We start from the raw sequence: 13,586 nt of genomic DNA on the forward strand, positions 1-13,586 counted from the left end.
CATTGGCAACCTTGAGTGTGCAGAGTGTAGCCCACACCTGTGACAAAGGAAGAGAAGAACCTAGTAACGAGACAAAATGTTCCCAACACCCTGTTTGATTGATTGATTGATTAGATAATAGGCTTTAGTTTGAAGGTATTTAAAGATAATAACATTGGCAGAGGTCTGGTGCTTCTTAAGGAATTGCAAGGCTCGACAGTGATCACAGATGGTGATGGCGATGGCAGTGGCCACGCTCCATCATGGGACCAACCAATGGCCAAAGTGCCCACAGAGCGGGTGGACAGCAGTGCAGGAGGTGTGAATAATCATACTGGTCATATAACGGACAACCTCATCAGTACAACCTGACAAAGAGACAGGTAAACAGGTCGTGTAACAAATATAGAGGCAAATCAGTACAATGGAAAGCCCAATGGAATAACCTGTCCACTGGGAGGTGGAAAGGGAATGAGAGAATCAGCATGAAATGGTCACTATTGCAGAGGTCATCATGCAGCAACCAGTGTAATGAAGTGAGAAGGCTAGGAGATGTGAATGAAACACTAATGGCAGAGAAAGTGCCACAAGTGGCATTACAATGGGTTCATTACGAAGGCACAGGTTGTGTCCACAAGAAACTGATCCATGAGAAGACCCAAACTAGACAATAAAGCACTGCTCCAGAAGAACTAATGGGCATTAAAATCTCCAAGGAGGAGAAAGGGAGGGGGGAGTTGCTGAAGGAGAGCAGTTAGGGCTGTGGGCATAAGAGGTCTGTTTGCCGTGAAGCCTCCAGTCAGAGACGCTGGGGGGGGGGGGGGGGAGGGGGGTAGCAAGGAGGGGTTGGAGGAGCCTCAGGAGGGGGGGGGGTCCATCACTGACAGGCGATTAAGAATGGGGACATTCTTCCAGTCAGGTAAGGGGAGTGAAACCCGGAGGGCATTGCATGAGAACTGCAGGGGAGGGCGAGAGGAGAGAGACAGACGGGGTAAGGATGAGGGAAGAGACGAAAGGATGTAACAGAGGCAAAATTAGATGCCATAGAAACAGGATGAAAAGAGTCACATTTCTGATGAGCCTCACTGTAGGATAAACAACCAAGACTCTTACTCTCCCGTACTTCATTTTTGTTCATATCAACCAGACCTGGCGAGTGTGAAGAACGATGGTTGCGTCATGCACATGACCGGCGGAACACAGCGGCTTCCTTCACGGAGTGGGTGTCCATACTCATCAAAAGGAGGGTCCACTGTACAGCCAAAAGACATGCACCCAAAAGGTAAATGTGCGCATGTACACCAGCACCCGCATGTGGGACAGTAGGGTGTGGAGGACAGTAGTTTATCTTAGGTTGAGGCTGGGATATTTTCAGGAACGGAGAATGACTTGTAAGGATAACTCGCATCTACACAATACAGAAAAGTTGGTGGTGGAGGGGAGGATCCAAATTAATTTGATAGTGAAGCAGCCACTGAAATCAAGCATGTTATGTTCAGTTGCACATTGTATCACAGGGTGGTCTACTTTGCTCTTGGCCACAGCTTGGTGGTGGCTGTTCATTGTGGTGGACAGCTGGTTGGTAGTCATACCAATCTAAAAATCTGTGCAATGATTGTTGCAGAGCTGGTGACTGCTTTCACAGATGGCCTGGCCCCTGGTGGGGTAGGGTAAACCTATGACAGGAAGAGCTCGGTGGGTGGATTGGGCAGGTCTTCCACAGGGGTATGTCCCTAGAGGCAAGGAACTGTGATTGGTATTGGCATAGGGATGGACTAGGGTATTATGGAAATTGGGTGGGTGATGGAATACCACATTGGGAGTGGTAGGAAGGATCTAGGGTAGGATATCCCACACTTCTGGACATTATGTTAGGTAATAAAAGTGCCGATGAAGAACGTGGTTCAGTTCATGTACTTATGATATGGAATCACTCTGGCAGAACTTCTAAGTGGAGGAGTCTGGTTTGGGTTCACTGATGACATCTTCATGATGTGGACTAGGGGCCAAACCATCCTATCTTTGTTCCTTTGCAACCTCAATACCTTCTCTCCCATCCACTTCACCTGGTCCTCCTCAAACCAGCATGCTATCTTCCTGGATGATGACTACATCCTCTCTCATGGCTCCATCCACACCTCTGTCCACATTAAACCTAATAACAAACAGTATTTGAATTTTAACAGCTGTTACCCTTCCACACCAAAAAATCCGTCTCATACAGACTGTTAACCTGGCGATGGTTCATCTACAGTGCCAAGAAATCCCTTGCCCATTAAACTGAGGGTCTCACGAATGCCTTCACAGACAGGACTATTCCTCAGACCAGGTCTGTGGACAGATCTCCCATGCCATTCCTCCTCACACCCCCAATCCTCCAACCACCCCCAAGAACCAAGTACATAGGAGTGCCCCCTTTGTCACCCAATACTGCCCTGGACTGGAACAACTGAACCACATTCTTTGCCAGGGCTTTGATTGCTTATCACCATGCCCTGAAATGAGGGACATCATACCAATATCCTTCCTACCCCTCTTAAATGGTGCTCCTTCGCACACCCAACATCCACAACATCCTAGTCCACACCTATGCCACTTCAAATCCCAACTCATTGCCGCAAGAATAAAATCCCTGTGGAAGACCCAGGTGCAAGACCTGCCCAATCCACTCACCTAGCACTTCCTATTCCAGTCCTGTCACATGCTTATTCCACCCCATCAGTGGCTGGGCCACCTGTGAAAGCAGCCACATCATATAGCAACTTTGCAGCAATCATTCCACAGCTTTCTATATTGGTATGACTACCAACCAGCAGTCCATCAGAATGAATGGCCAGCGCCATACTGTGACCAAAGAGCAAAGTAAACCATCCTGAGGCATAACATACAGCTAAACATAACATGCTTTACTTCAATGGCTGCTTTACTTCCTAAGCCATCTGGATCATCCCCTTCACCACCAGCTTTCCTTTCGCGAAAGAGTGTTGTCCTTACAAGACATTCTCCGCTCCTGAAATTATCCCAGCTTCAACTTAAGGCAACATACTATCCCCGTAGCTTCCACCCAAAAGTTTCCATCCCTCTGTCCTATCACTGCCTATGTATTCTTGTCTCCCATCCATTTTGTGTGCCGCCGTCGGCCAATGCACTCGCCCATCCCCCCCCCCCCCCCCCCCCAATCTCTCTGCCTCACAACCACCCAACACTTTGCCTATTGGCAGTCTAGTCCATGCAGACACTGCCAGACAGTGCTCTTCTCTCCTCTCATCCGTACACTGCTATCCCTTCCCCTTCCCTGCACCCTCTTTATTGACACACGCGAGACAGATCGCTGTTGCTAAAAGCTAATGTGTCATGTCATCTTTACAGTACGTTAACAATCTATCTTTCCCTTACATTGTTGATATATCAACCCGGAGTTTCCATGGTTTGACTTCAAAACTTAAATTTATCACACTGCCAAGTACTGTATGTGAGAAATTTAAACTTTATACCATGATAAAAAGGGGTGTTAATGGTCTGACAGACAGACAAATGGTTCGTGAAGTGATCCTATAACGGTTCTGTTTTTATCGACTGAGGTACACAACCATAAAAAAGAAACTATGCTAGCCTACAGCCTCAACTTTGTGCTGACTATGGAGTCAGATGTGCCGCCCAAAAAACAACTAGCACTGCGGAAAATATGCCTTTAATCCTTGTTTCCTGGAAATGTAATTCACAATGATATTTTAATGAGAGTCAGAGGAACTATAAGCAAGCAAATTAGCAGCCAAGAACTGCATATTTCTCTTTCTGAATAATACTGTAGAAATAATTATGAACCAAAACAATGCAAAGTACAATCACTGGCAAATTTAGAACAAACAAAAGTATGAAAGTGTCAGCAAATTAACATGCAGTGTGGTGAGGTGAGGTACCTGTGATGGGGTCGGGGTGCCCTTGGCGAGGTGCGAGAGAAGTGTTGAATAACTTTGGACACTCACTGAAGATGCAGCTGGAGTAGCTTCTGCTGAAGTATCACAATTAATCACCTCATTTTCTGCTTCATCCCAAGCTGAAGTTTCATTTTCTGCATCAGATGTCCCAGTTCTGTCCTGTACGAAAGGAAAAAAAAACCATATTTTATCAAATTAAACTTGCCTCATCAACATCATACACAGAATGGATGAAGTACTGATGATATGGATATAAATTACGAATTAGTCTTCCGAAGCACTTTGACTTAAGATTACTGAAATGCTGTTGGATATTTCCACTACCCACATTTTTATTATTTTACATCTGAAGAAGAATCAGACACATAAATTACCTTCTACTAGGAAAGTGGAATGCACTCAATGAGTGTGATATTACTTTCAAAATGATGGAGAGCAACAATCCGTCATTTCCTTTCTAGTTTAAGCCCAAACAGCAGCGGCTGACATACTAGAGCATGTATTAAAACTCTAAATACTGCAATGATAATGGCTAGTTATTAGTTGAAATTTGGATTTGCTTAAGTAAAGCCCAAAAGGAAATGACTGATGCTGCTCTCCACCACTCTGAAAGCAGGCAAAAATTTTTCTTACCTATAATATTCTGGTACTTTCGTTAACTAACAGGTGAATGGACAATACAATTACAACTGTAATTCAGAACAGTTGTAAACACATGCAGATTCATTTACCCAAGTTAACTCTCTCAAATGTGCACACTACAAAAGAGAATCTTTAGAAACATAACAAATACAGTACAGGAAATACACAGTAATGAAATATTACAATAATGTAATAAAACACTAATTGTTCCATACACTCTGAAGTTAATGATAAGTATAAGCATTTAATGAACATATTTACTATTACAAAGTGATGACAACATGTGTGTGAATCCCTAAGAGACCAAACTGCTGAGGTCATCAGTCTTACACACTACTTAAACTAACTTACACTAAGAACAACACACACACCCATGCCAGAGGGAGGACTCTAACCTCTGGCGGGAGGGGCCGCACAATCCGTGACATGGCGCCTCCAACCGTGCGGCCACAATGTGATATAACTACTTCAAAATGAGCAATACAATAAATTATTTTGTAGGACTTACTCTAAAAGTTGCTTCATTGGTGACAACACTTGACACGCTTGTCACTTTTGGATGGAAGACAGGACTGCTTGCATCCATGGGAGGACGACCTCTCCTCCTTTTCAGTGGTGGTTCAACTTCATTATCACTAACCACTGTGTCCATTTGTGATGATCGGGTGTCAGTATTGTTCACATTCTCCTCTACAGATTGATTTGCTTGCGTTTCAGATCGCCAGGAAACCTCTGCCAAGCCTTTAATTCTCAAGTCTTCTGCGGCTTTTAGTAAACTAGCCAAATGGGACTGAAATATAAGTTACTCATTTACCATAGAACTTACGGTAAGAAAGGGGAAAAACGAGAAAACATCAGAGAATATAATAGGTGAAACAATGTAACAGAAATCGCAGACCTTAACTATGTTAAATATCTATCAACCTAGAATTTTCTCTCTATGCTTATACAATAAACGTTAGGATAAGCAAAGTAAAGTCAATGAGATCTCCAATGTTGATCAAAAGAATAAACATAAGCTCCAGAAGCAATTTAAAAGTTAGTCCTATATACACACTGATTTAAAGAAAAAATAAAGAAAGACACACCAAAAAGTAATTAATGTAGAGCAATGAAATTTTGAGAATACATCTGTCTAGGTAACATATTTAAGTGAATAACATTGCAAGATCACATGTTGATGTAGTGCGAGATAAGCCATTGCACATGTGAAAAGTGAGTACATTACAGTGTAACTGCCAAATTGTTGAATTCGAGCATACAAATTTGCACGTATTGTGTTGTACAGGTGCTGGACATTAGTTTGAGGTACGGAGTTCTATGCTTGTTGCACTTTGTCAGCCAATGCAGGGACAGTTAATGCGGTTCATGGATGACTTTGGAGTTATTGTTCAATGATGTCCCTGATGTGCTCGCCTGGAGGCAGATCTGCTGATTGAGCAGGTCCAGACAACATGTCAACACTCTATAGAGCATCTTGGGTTGCAATAGTGGTTTGTTGGCAAGTGTTATCCAGTTGGAAAAAAAAAAAACCTGCAATGCCGTTCATGAATGGAAGCTCAACAGATCAGATCAGCAGAGTGATGTACAAATTTGCAGTCAGAGTGCATGGGATAACCATGAAAGTGCTCTAGCTATGATATGAAATTGTTCCCCAGACTACAACGCCAGGTGTAGGTCCTTTGTTTTCAGCATGCAGGCAGTTTGGTTGCAGGCCCTCGACAGGCCTCCTCCTGACCAACACACAGACATCATTGGCACCAAAGCAGAACCAGCTTTCATCAGAAAACACAACAGACCTTCACCCTGCCCTCTAATGAGCTATTGCTCGATGCCAGTGAAGATGTAAATGGTGGCGGTATGTAGTCAGTGCATTGCACACTACAAGTTTTCTGGCTCATAGCTGTCTTCAAAGTAACCAATTTGTAACAGTTCATTTTGTCACTGTAGTACCAAATGCAATTCAAATCGCTGCTGCAGATGCAGTATAATGCACCAGAGCTACATGCCAAACATGGTGGTCTTCTCTCTTGTTAGCGCCATGTGGGTGTCCGGAGCCCAGTCATCTTGTGACAATACATTATCATGACCACCACAGGCAGCAATCGTGTATGGTGGCTACATTCCATAACAAGTCTATAAGCAGTATCTCGGAAGGAACGTCCAGTTTCTCATAGCCCTATTACACATCATTCAAGCTCAGTGAGCTGTTGCTAATGGTTCTTGCGTGTTAAAATATTCTTAACACACATCAACTCACCAGTCCAGTCCCAGAGGCACTAATGCTCACAACTGTTATGGAGCGTATTTAAAGCAAATCTGATTTTTACTCTCATAGTGGCACTACTAGCGCCACTCTTACACAACTGGCATGAAATTGGATTAGACATTATCTTTCAGATGTAGAAACATGCTTACCCACTTTTGTTTATGTCACAATTCCTCCTAGATTTTTTTCTGTCAGTGTATTTAAGACCTATAGCAATTAATGTATGATAATATTAAGATTATTTAAATGTGTGTAAAAAGACTCGTTTGGAAAAGAAGGAAAAACAAATTCTTGCTTTCATCTTCTATTCCACAAACCATTCTACAGTGGATGGCAGAGGATCTAGTAATATATCGTAATTTCTATGTCCCACTGTTACATCTACAGAGGCAACATGGAAAGAATTGCCCATATTTCTCGGCGTAATCTTGAAACCTAACTTTGTTAATGTGGCTATTATATGGGGTGCGTGTTGGAGTCAGTAATTTTCTTCATTTTTGCTGTTCATGGGCTCCCTGAATCTCGAGAGAAAGTTTCTCCACAATTCATAATACCTTTCTTTTCAAACTTTCCACTGCAGTTTGCTGAGCAGTTTATGACACTTACGCACTTACTATGCCAATCTGCAACAAATCAGACAGCTATTATTTGATTGTTCACTGTATCTTCTTTAATTTGATTCAGTACACGTCCCAACCTCATAAATAATATTCTAGAACTGGTGTCTCTTGTCAGTGAATTTTACTTTTGTAAGAGTCGTTAATTAAATCTCCGTCTGGTATCTGCATATAGATGGTAAGATTTGAATGTTATTTTACCTCCCAGATTCATGCACATAAAATTGTGAAATTTTCTCGAAGGAATTTCTAAGGAAAATGTATTGAGACAAGTATTTTGTTACAGTTCTTCAGAACTATCATTCTCAAGACTTATTCATCAAGGACTTTTTCGCAGATTCAGTCTGATTTCTCCCAGATTGTATGATTATACTTTGGAAATTTTAAGAGTTTGGACACTGATTCCAATGATCATCTATGAAGGAAGATTAAGTTATACGTTTAATGCTCCATTTACAATAAGGTCATTAGACACAGAGTAGAAGTTAGTATTTTTTCCAAAATTTAGATCTGGATAGCCAGAGACCTGCTGCCCCCCATGAATATATGTCCAGTGTCATACAACTGCACCCTTTCACTCAGTGAGGAACTAAGGAAGTAAATGCTAAAGAGCACAGCCCTGAATACTGAGAAAGTCCAATGCAACAGGAATACAGCAAACGCCTCTAAGATTGTTCGCTACCTGCCGTTTTGCTTCAACAGCAAACCACTCGATGGGCGCATAGTTTGCCTTTAGTTTGAGGGACATTTACTGAGGTTGTACCAATAATTTCCACCCTTGAAGTCAACACAAGCTCTCAATTTCCTGCGACACACACACACACACACACACACACACACACACACACACACACACACACACACACACACACACAGTTTCAAAACACAAACTCAGCTATTGCTGACTAGCTCCTTGAGGTCTCTATTATCTGCCCTGATCTACATGACCAGTGTACCCAAATAATATTTCACAATTATTACCTGGGGAAATAATGAGAATAATTGCTGAATATAACTAATCTGATTTTTATTTGAGCCACAGATAAGTTTCAGTGCCAAATTTTATAATTATGATCACTACAGCTTGTCTGAAATGTCCTGTACGGCGTGATCTGGTGTGGCAATGGAAGGAACCAATCCTCTTACTAGTGCAAAGTGCTTACGATGATAATGGGATGGTAGGGCATGAGGAGCTGCGAGATGAGTTGATTAGATCACAAACATATAATCAATTAAAATTTCCAAGCAGAATGAACCAAGTCACTGATACTCACATGATCTATGTTGATTTCTCCACGATACATAAATTCAACAAGTGCTCGTATATCTGCAAACTTAACATCCTTCAAAATCACGATAGGATTCTTTTCTTCGTACTGAGAAAATATTGTATCAAAGTATGTACTACATGCTGACAGCACAACCTGTAAAGATAAAAATATAAACAGTTACACACTTTTAAATTTCAATTTTCTCACAATATCAAACTTTCTTCTTGGAGTGAACAACAATCTATGATCAAAATGTAGCAATTTATGAAATACTGTATAAAGTTCCTACATAACTATTATAAAAATAAAGGTGATGGAGAATGTAAATATTTATTTGTATCAAAAGGAAAATTTCATTCTAGAAAACTATAAAATTTCTTGGAGATACAGTTGCTGGCATGTACTTACATTAAAAATTCAAAGTACTGAAAAACAGACATGCCGAAGTAGACAGTAACTACAAAAGTTCTGAGAACTGTTTATTTCTTTATCCGGTTGAAAAAGAGAAGGTTAGGAAATATTAGAAAGGAGCTGCAGCTCACTCAGCACATTGAAAGTGATCCATTTTTTATCCCAGGCCATAAATATTATGTTGTATCTGTTGTTATTTATATTGTTATTTAATTACATAGTGTAGTCAGACTATAAAAAACTTTCTTTTTCACATATTATCATATTGACAGTCACCACTCCTTTTTCACTTGGAGATAGTGTCACAGATTATTAAAAAGAATGTCTAAGACACAAAGTGAACTGTTCAATTAACATGATGTTGAAAGGCACATATACACACACAGTGACAAAGTCACACGACATTATTTACAGTCACAATTCAGCATGTCGTGACAGTAACTTTTACCGATTCGAGAATTTCTGTGTAAATTCTAGAACCACTCAGCCTTCTACCGTCTTGAACACATGATATCCAGGATATGAGTGTGGGATGGAAGAACCCTACCTACTGCATGTCAGATGTTTGTGTGTGCAGGTTTAAAATCAGTTGCGAGAAGAAAGTAGACGCAGCAGTTGGACGGCACCGACAAGTACCTGTCGGGCAATCCATAGATGTTTTAGTGAGTGTGTAAGGAAGAACCATGGAGTTTATATGCAGCTCTGTGCTCATTGTGTCATTGACTATTGTTATTAAAATGAGAACAGTTGAAAAAGTACTCTTGTAGACTCTTGACGCAACCTTGTTAGAGGCAACTCATTTTACGATTCATGTTACGAAAGGTCATGGTATCCAAGCCAACTTTCTTTTAACTGTCACTCTATTTGTTTCTCACGTCCAACTGTACAAGAGACTTGCAGGAAGTTACATATTCATGTGGAAAGTGAGATTTTTGTGTATGCAGGTCAAATACATCGTTAGTTGACAAAAACTAAAGTTTGTATGTCTACTTAGTTCATAAGTAGAAAGAGTCTAAAAATCCACATACCTAGCATTATTCGACAGAGAAAAAGTCAAGAGGGTTTCCAGCAGTCGGCTATTCAGTAAAGAAGAGTGGTTGCAAATTCCAAGTCAGTCACCTCGTAAATAAGTGGAAGGTGGCTTGGGGAAATAAGCTGATCTAACCCAGATCCACACTCACACTTTAAGTCGTCAGAACGTTAAGAACTATAGGAAGTGGTGTGTCGATAACTTCAGTGTCAGTTGCAAAACAGAAATCAGAATGCAATGTCCTACGAAAGTTCTCTCTGTACATTTAATTCTTGAGTAACTAATTCACTACTATTAGTAGATAGTAATATTATTCAAACTCTTTTAAGAATGTGCCCTGCCTATTTCAAAACAGTTCTGCAGAAGTATAAACCATGAAAATCCGCTGCATTATGTCGCACACAAAGAGACCTTGCCTGCAGGCAGATCAGTGAGACTAGATCCAAAAGTCAGGGCCTGCACATTAGCAAGAACCAAATGTGCTTCAGATAGGTGGGCCCAAGCCATTACAGATACCCGCAGAAACAGACTCCAGTTTTGGCTCGTTGCGTATATCTACCCATGTGGCCAGCTATTCTTGAGCCATGGACAGCATGTTGACGAAATGAGACCACATTGGTCAATCCATGCGACAGGTAACTTGTTCAAATACTCTGAGAATCAATAATAATGAGGATAGGTAGCAACTCACCGTAAACATGATTGCTGAGCTGCAGACAGGCATGTAGAAAAGACTATCACACTCTCGACTGAATTTTCAGCCATGCCTTTCATCAGAAAACGAGAGTACACACATTCACACAAATACTCAGGCACAGCTCATGCACACATGACCACATCTCTGGCCACTGCATCTACAGTCCCTAAGAACTAGATTTAAACAAACCACTCATGCATCCCTGCCGCTCGTCGGTATCTACTAGGCTATTGGCAAGAAGTGGTGGCAGCACTGACTGAGGGGAGTGGTAGGAATGGGAGAAGTAGTAGGAATGAGGGGACCTGATATTTTCACGATATGTTGGAAATTCCGATTCACAGAACCTGTGGAAAACCTGTATAATCTTTTTTATTGCCTATGTGGATTCTAGTTACACAAATATGAGTTAAAAATGTAATGAGAGCAATTTTTTTCGTAAGCATGAATTTTACTATTTTTCACACATCAAGGTTGTCCCCTTTGTACTAGTTTGACGGTTACACAGTGGCAATGTTATGTTTCCGGTTTTTGTCGCAATCCTGGAAGGCTTCTGTTAAAATAAACTTCAGCTGGTCAGTTACACTTGGAAGTATCAGAGAAATACCCTTTAAATAGATTTCAAACAGGGCAATAAAATGAGGGCACCAGACCAAGATCCAGTAAATAGGAGGACTGAGGAACTTTCAGGGATCATTTCCTGCCAAAAATGGATAGACAGAGATAGTCGTGTGATGGAAATTGCCATGATGCACATCCAGTCCTAGATGCTCAGGTACAGCTTTCCTTGAGTTTTTCAAGAGCATCTCGATAAGAAGACTGACTGAAAATTTGTTCTGGAGGTACACATTCTTAATGGAGAATCCAGGAACTGTGGACAGGAGGATGAGGATGAGGATGAGGATGAGGATGAGGAGGAGGAGGAGGAGGAGGAGGAGGCGAAAGCACTGATTTTGGGTTTGCTCATTCTCACTTTCTTCAAACATGGAGAGTTTACCGTTATGCCACTCCAGACTTTGGTGTTTAATTCTGGGATCATATCTGAAAACCATGCATAGTCACCTATGATAATGTGATGAAGAGATTCCACCTGAAGATGTTCCAGACACACCCTCCCAATTATTATTGTTCTATTAGCTGTGAGGTTCTTTGGATCAAATTTTGCACAGTTTTCATGCATCCACATCCGATGTTAAAATATGATGGACACTGAAGAAATTCAAACTCACTCACTCACCCTCCCTCTCCCCCCCCCTCCATCATCATCATCATCATCATCATCATCATCATCAGTTCACTCCTTTCACATTATCATTTGTTCTTCACGTTTTGGATCTATGCACAAGTTTTGCCTTCCACTACTTCTTGGCCAAATAAAATGGTATTGTGTCACCTGAACATATGCCCTGGATGTAGTAAGTTTTCATAAGCCCTTTATAGCTTTTCGTAAGTCTCAGTAACAACACATACTTTGCTAGCCCCTGCTTGCAATGCACTGAACTAATGCAACTTAACTTCCGACGCTCTGGACACTCGTTACACAACTGCATTCAGTTTAAAACTGGTTCTGAATCAAAGGCATGATCCACTTGAACCCTTGCACAAAGGGGGTGGTGTAGGTGTACTGCATACGCTTTCCTTAGCCAATTTGCAGTACTTTTCCTCTGGACAAAATTGTCTTCGAGCTGCAATGATGTCCATGCCTCATACATACAGTTTCTGCTCTGTATCACTATGTTCTGATTATGGTCTAAAATGGACCGAAACCGGTAAACATGTTTAAATACCTATCTACGTGTCCAAAACTGCTTCTTAATTTTATAACTTTTTTTCTGTAGAACAATGCTTTTCCAGATTATGAGTACAAAAATAAATTCACTTCATGAAATGACTGGCAAATAGGATCAAACAATTGAAAGTGTGCACTGAGCAGCCACGTAAGAAATTGTGTAGCTTCTTACATGCAACATGTTTGTACTTCGGCTGTTTATTTCCCCGTATACAAAATGCATTTAAAAGTTAACACTGCCCCTAGAAACAGTATGTATCCTCTCTACAACTAGATTTCTGACAGGCAGGACTTACGTCTTGGGTTTGGTTATTAAATTCACATAAAAGTGAACCTGACACCGGGAAAACATTTAAGTATGCTTTTTTACTGCCATTTAAGTATTATGGGAGATTATTTGGGTGAATTAATCTGATGATCAATAGCTGTAATTAGGCTCCACAACTTGACGCAAAAACTGATTGTAGACTGGCTCTCAGATAGTGTTCATTATGAAAACCCATTTCCTAGTTTTGAAATTGATTCAATCAGGTGGCACCACAGTATTCTGGAACAGTCACTGTAGTAGCATCGTAATATTTCCGCAAACCACTACAAAATTCACTGTCTATTGAATGCACATTAGGATCTGGGACCAACAGAGATTACTTCCAATGGAGACAAGGCAATCAAACTATCTCCTGTAGAGTTAGGAAAGTACAGAGGAAAACTGCTAGTGCACTCAGAAAGTGTTCAACAAAGCCCTCAACATGCAACCCTTCACAGAGAACAACTTGCACGGTTAACATGTCTGACACAGTGATCTGTCGTGCAAAGAACATTATATATTTTAAATACTTAATCAGTTACGAATGGTGTGGGGCTGATACAGTTGGTCTCCTGGAGGGGGAGAGAGAGAGAGAGAGAGAGAGAGAGAGAGAGAGAGAGAGAGAGAGAGAGAGAGAGA

At 41.1% G+C, this 13,586-nt stretch overlaps 1 protein-coding gene across 3 annotated transcripts in view; it reads right to left on the minus strand.

Moving 5' to 3' along the window:
- The window catches only part of LOC126267922 (longitudinals lacking protein, isoforms H/M/V-like), a 136,790-nt gene that overhangs the window by 92,144 nt on the left and 31,060 nt on the right, over window positions 1-13,586 (minus strand). For 2 of the 3 annotated variants that reach the window (XM_049973243.1, XM_049973235.1), the window contains exons 3-5: window positions 8,720-8,869; window positions 5,068-5,349; window positions 3,900-4,076 (exon numbers count right to left, since the gene is read on the minus strand). In XM_049973243.1, the coding sequence (XP_049829200.1) occupies window positions 3,900-4,076; window positions 5,068-5,349; window positions 8,720-8,869 (609 nt within the window). The remainder of the gene's footprint in view (window positions 1-3,899; window positions 4,077-5,067; window positions 5,350-8,719; window positions 8,870-13,586) is intronic. The other variant, XM_049973252.1, reaches the window with a different exon arrangement.

Source organism: Schistocerca gregaria, chromosome 1, assembly GCF_023897955.1.
Source record: "Schistocerca gregaria isolate iqSchGreg1 chromosome 1, iqSchGreg1.2, whole genome shotgun sequence".
Taxonomy (NCBI): domain Eukaryota; kingdom Metazoa; phylum Arthropoda; class Insecta; order Orthoptera; family Acrididae; genus Schistocerca; species Schistocerca gregaria.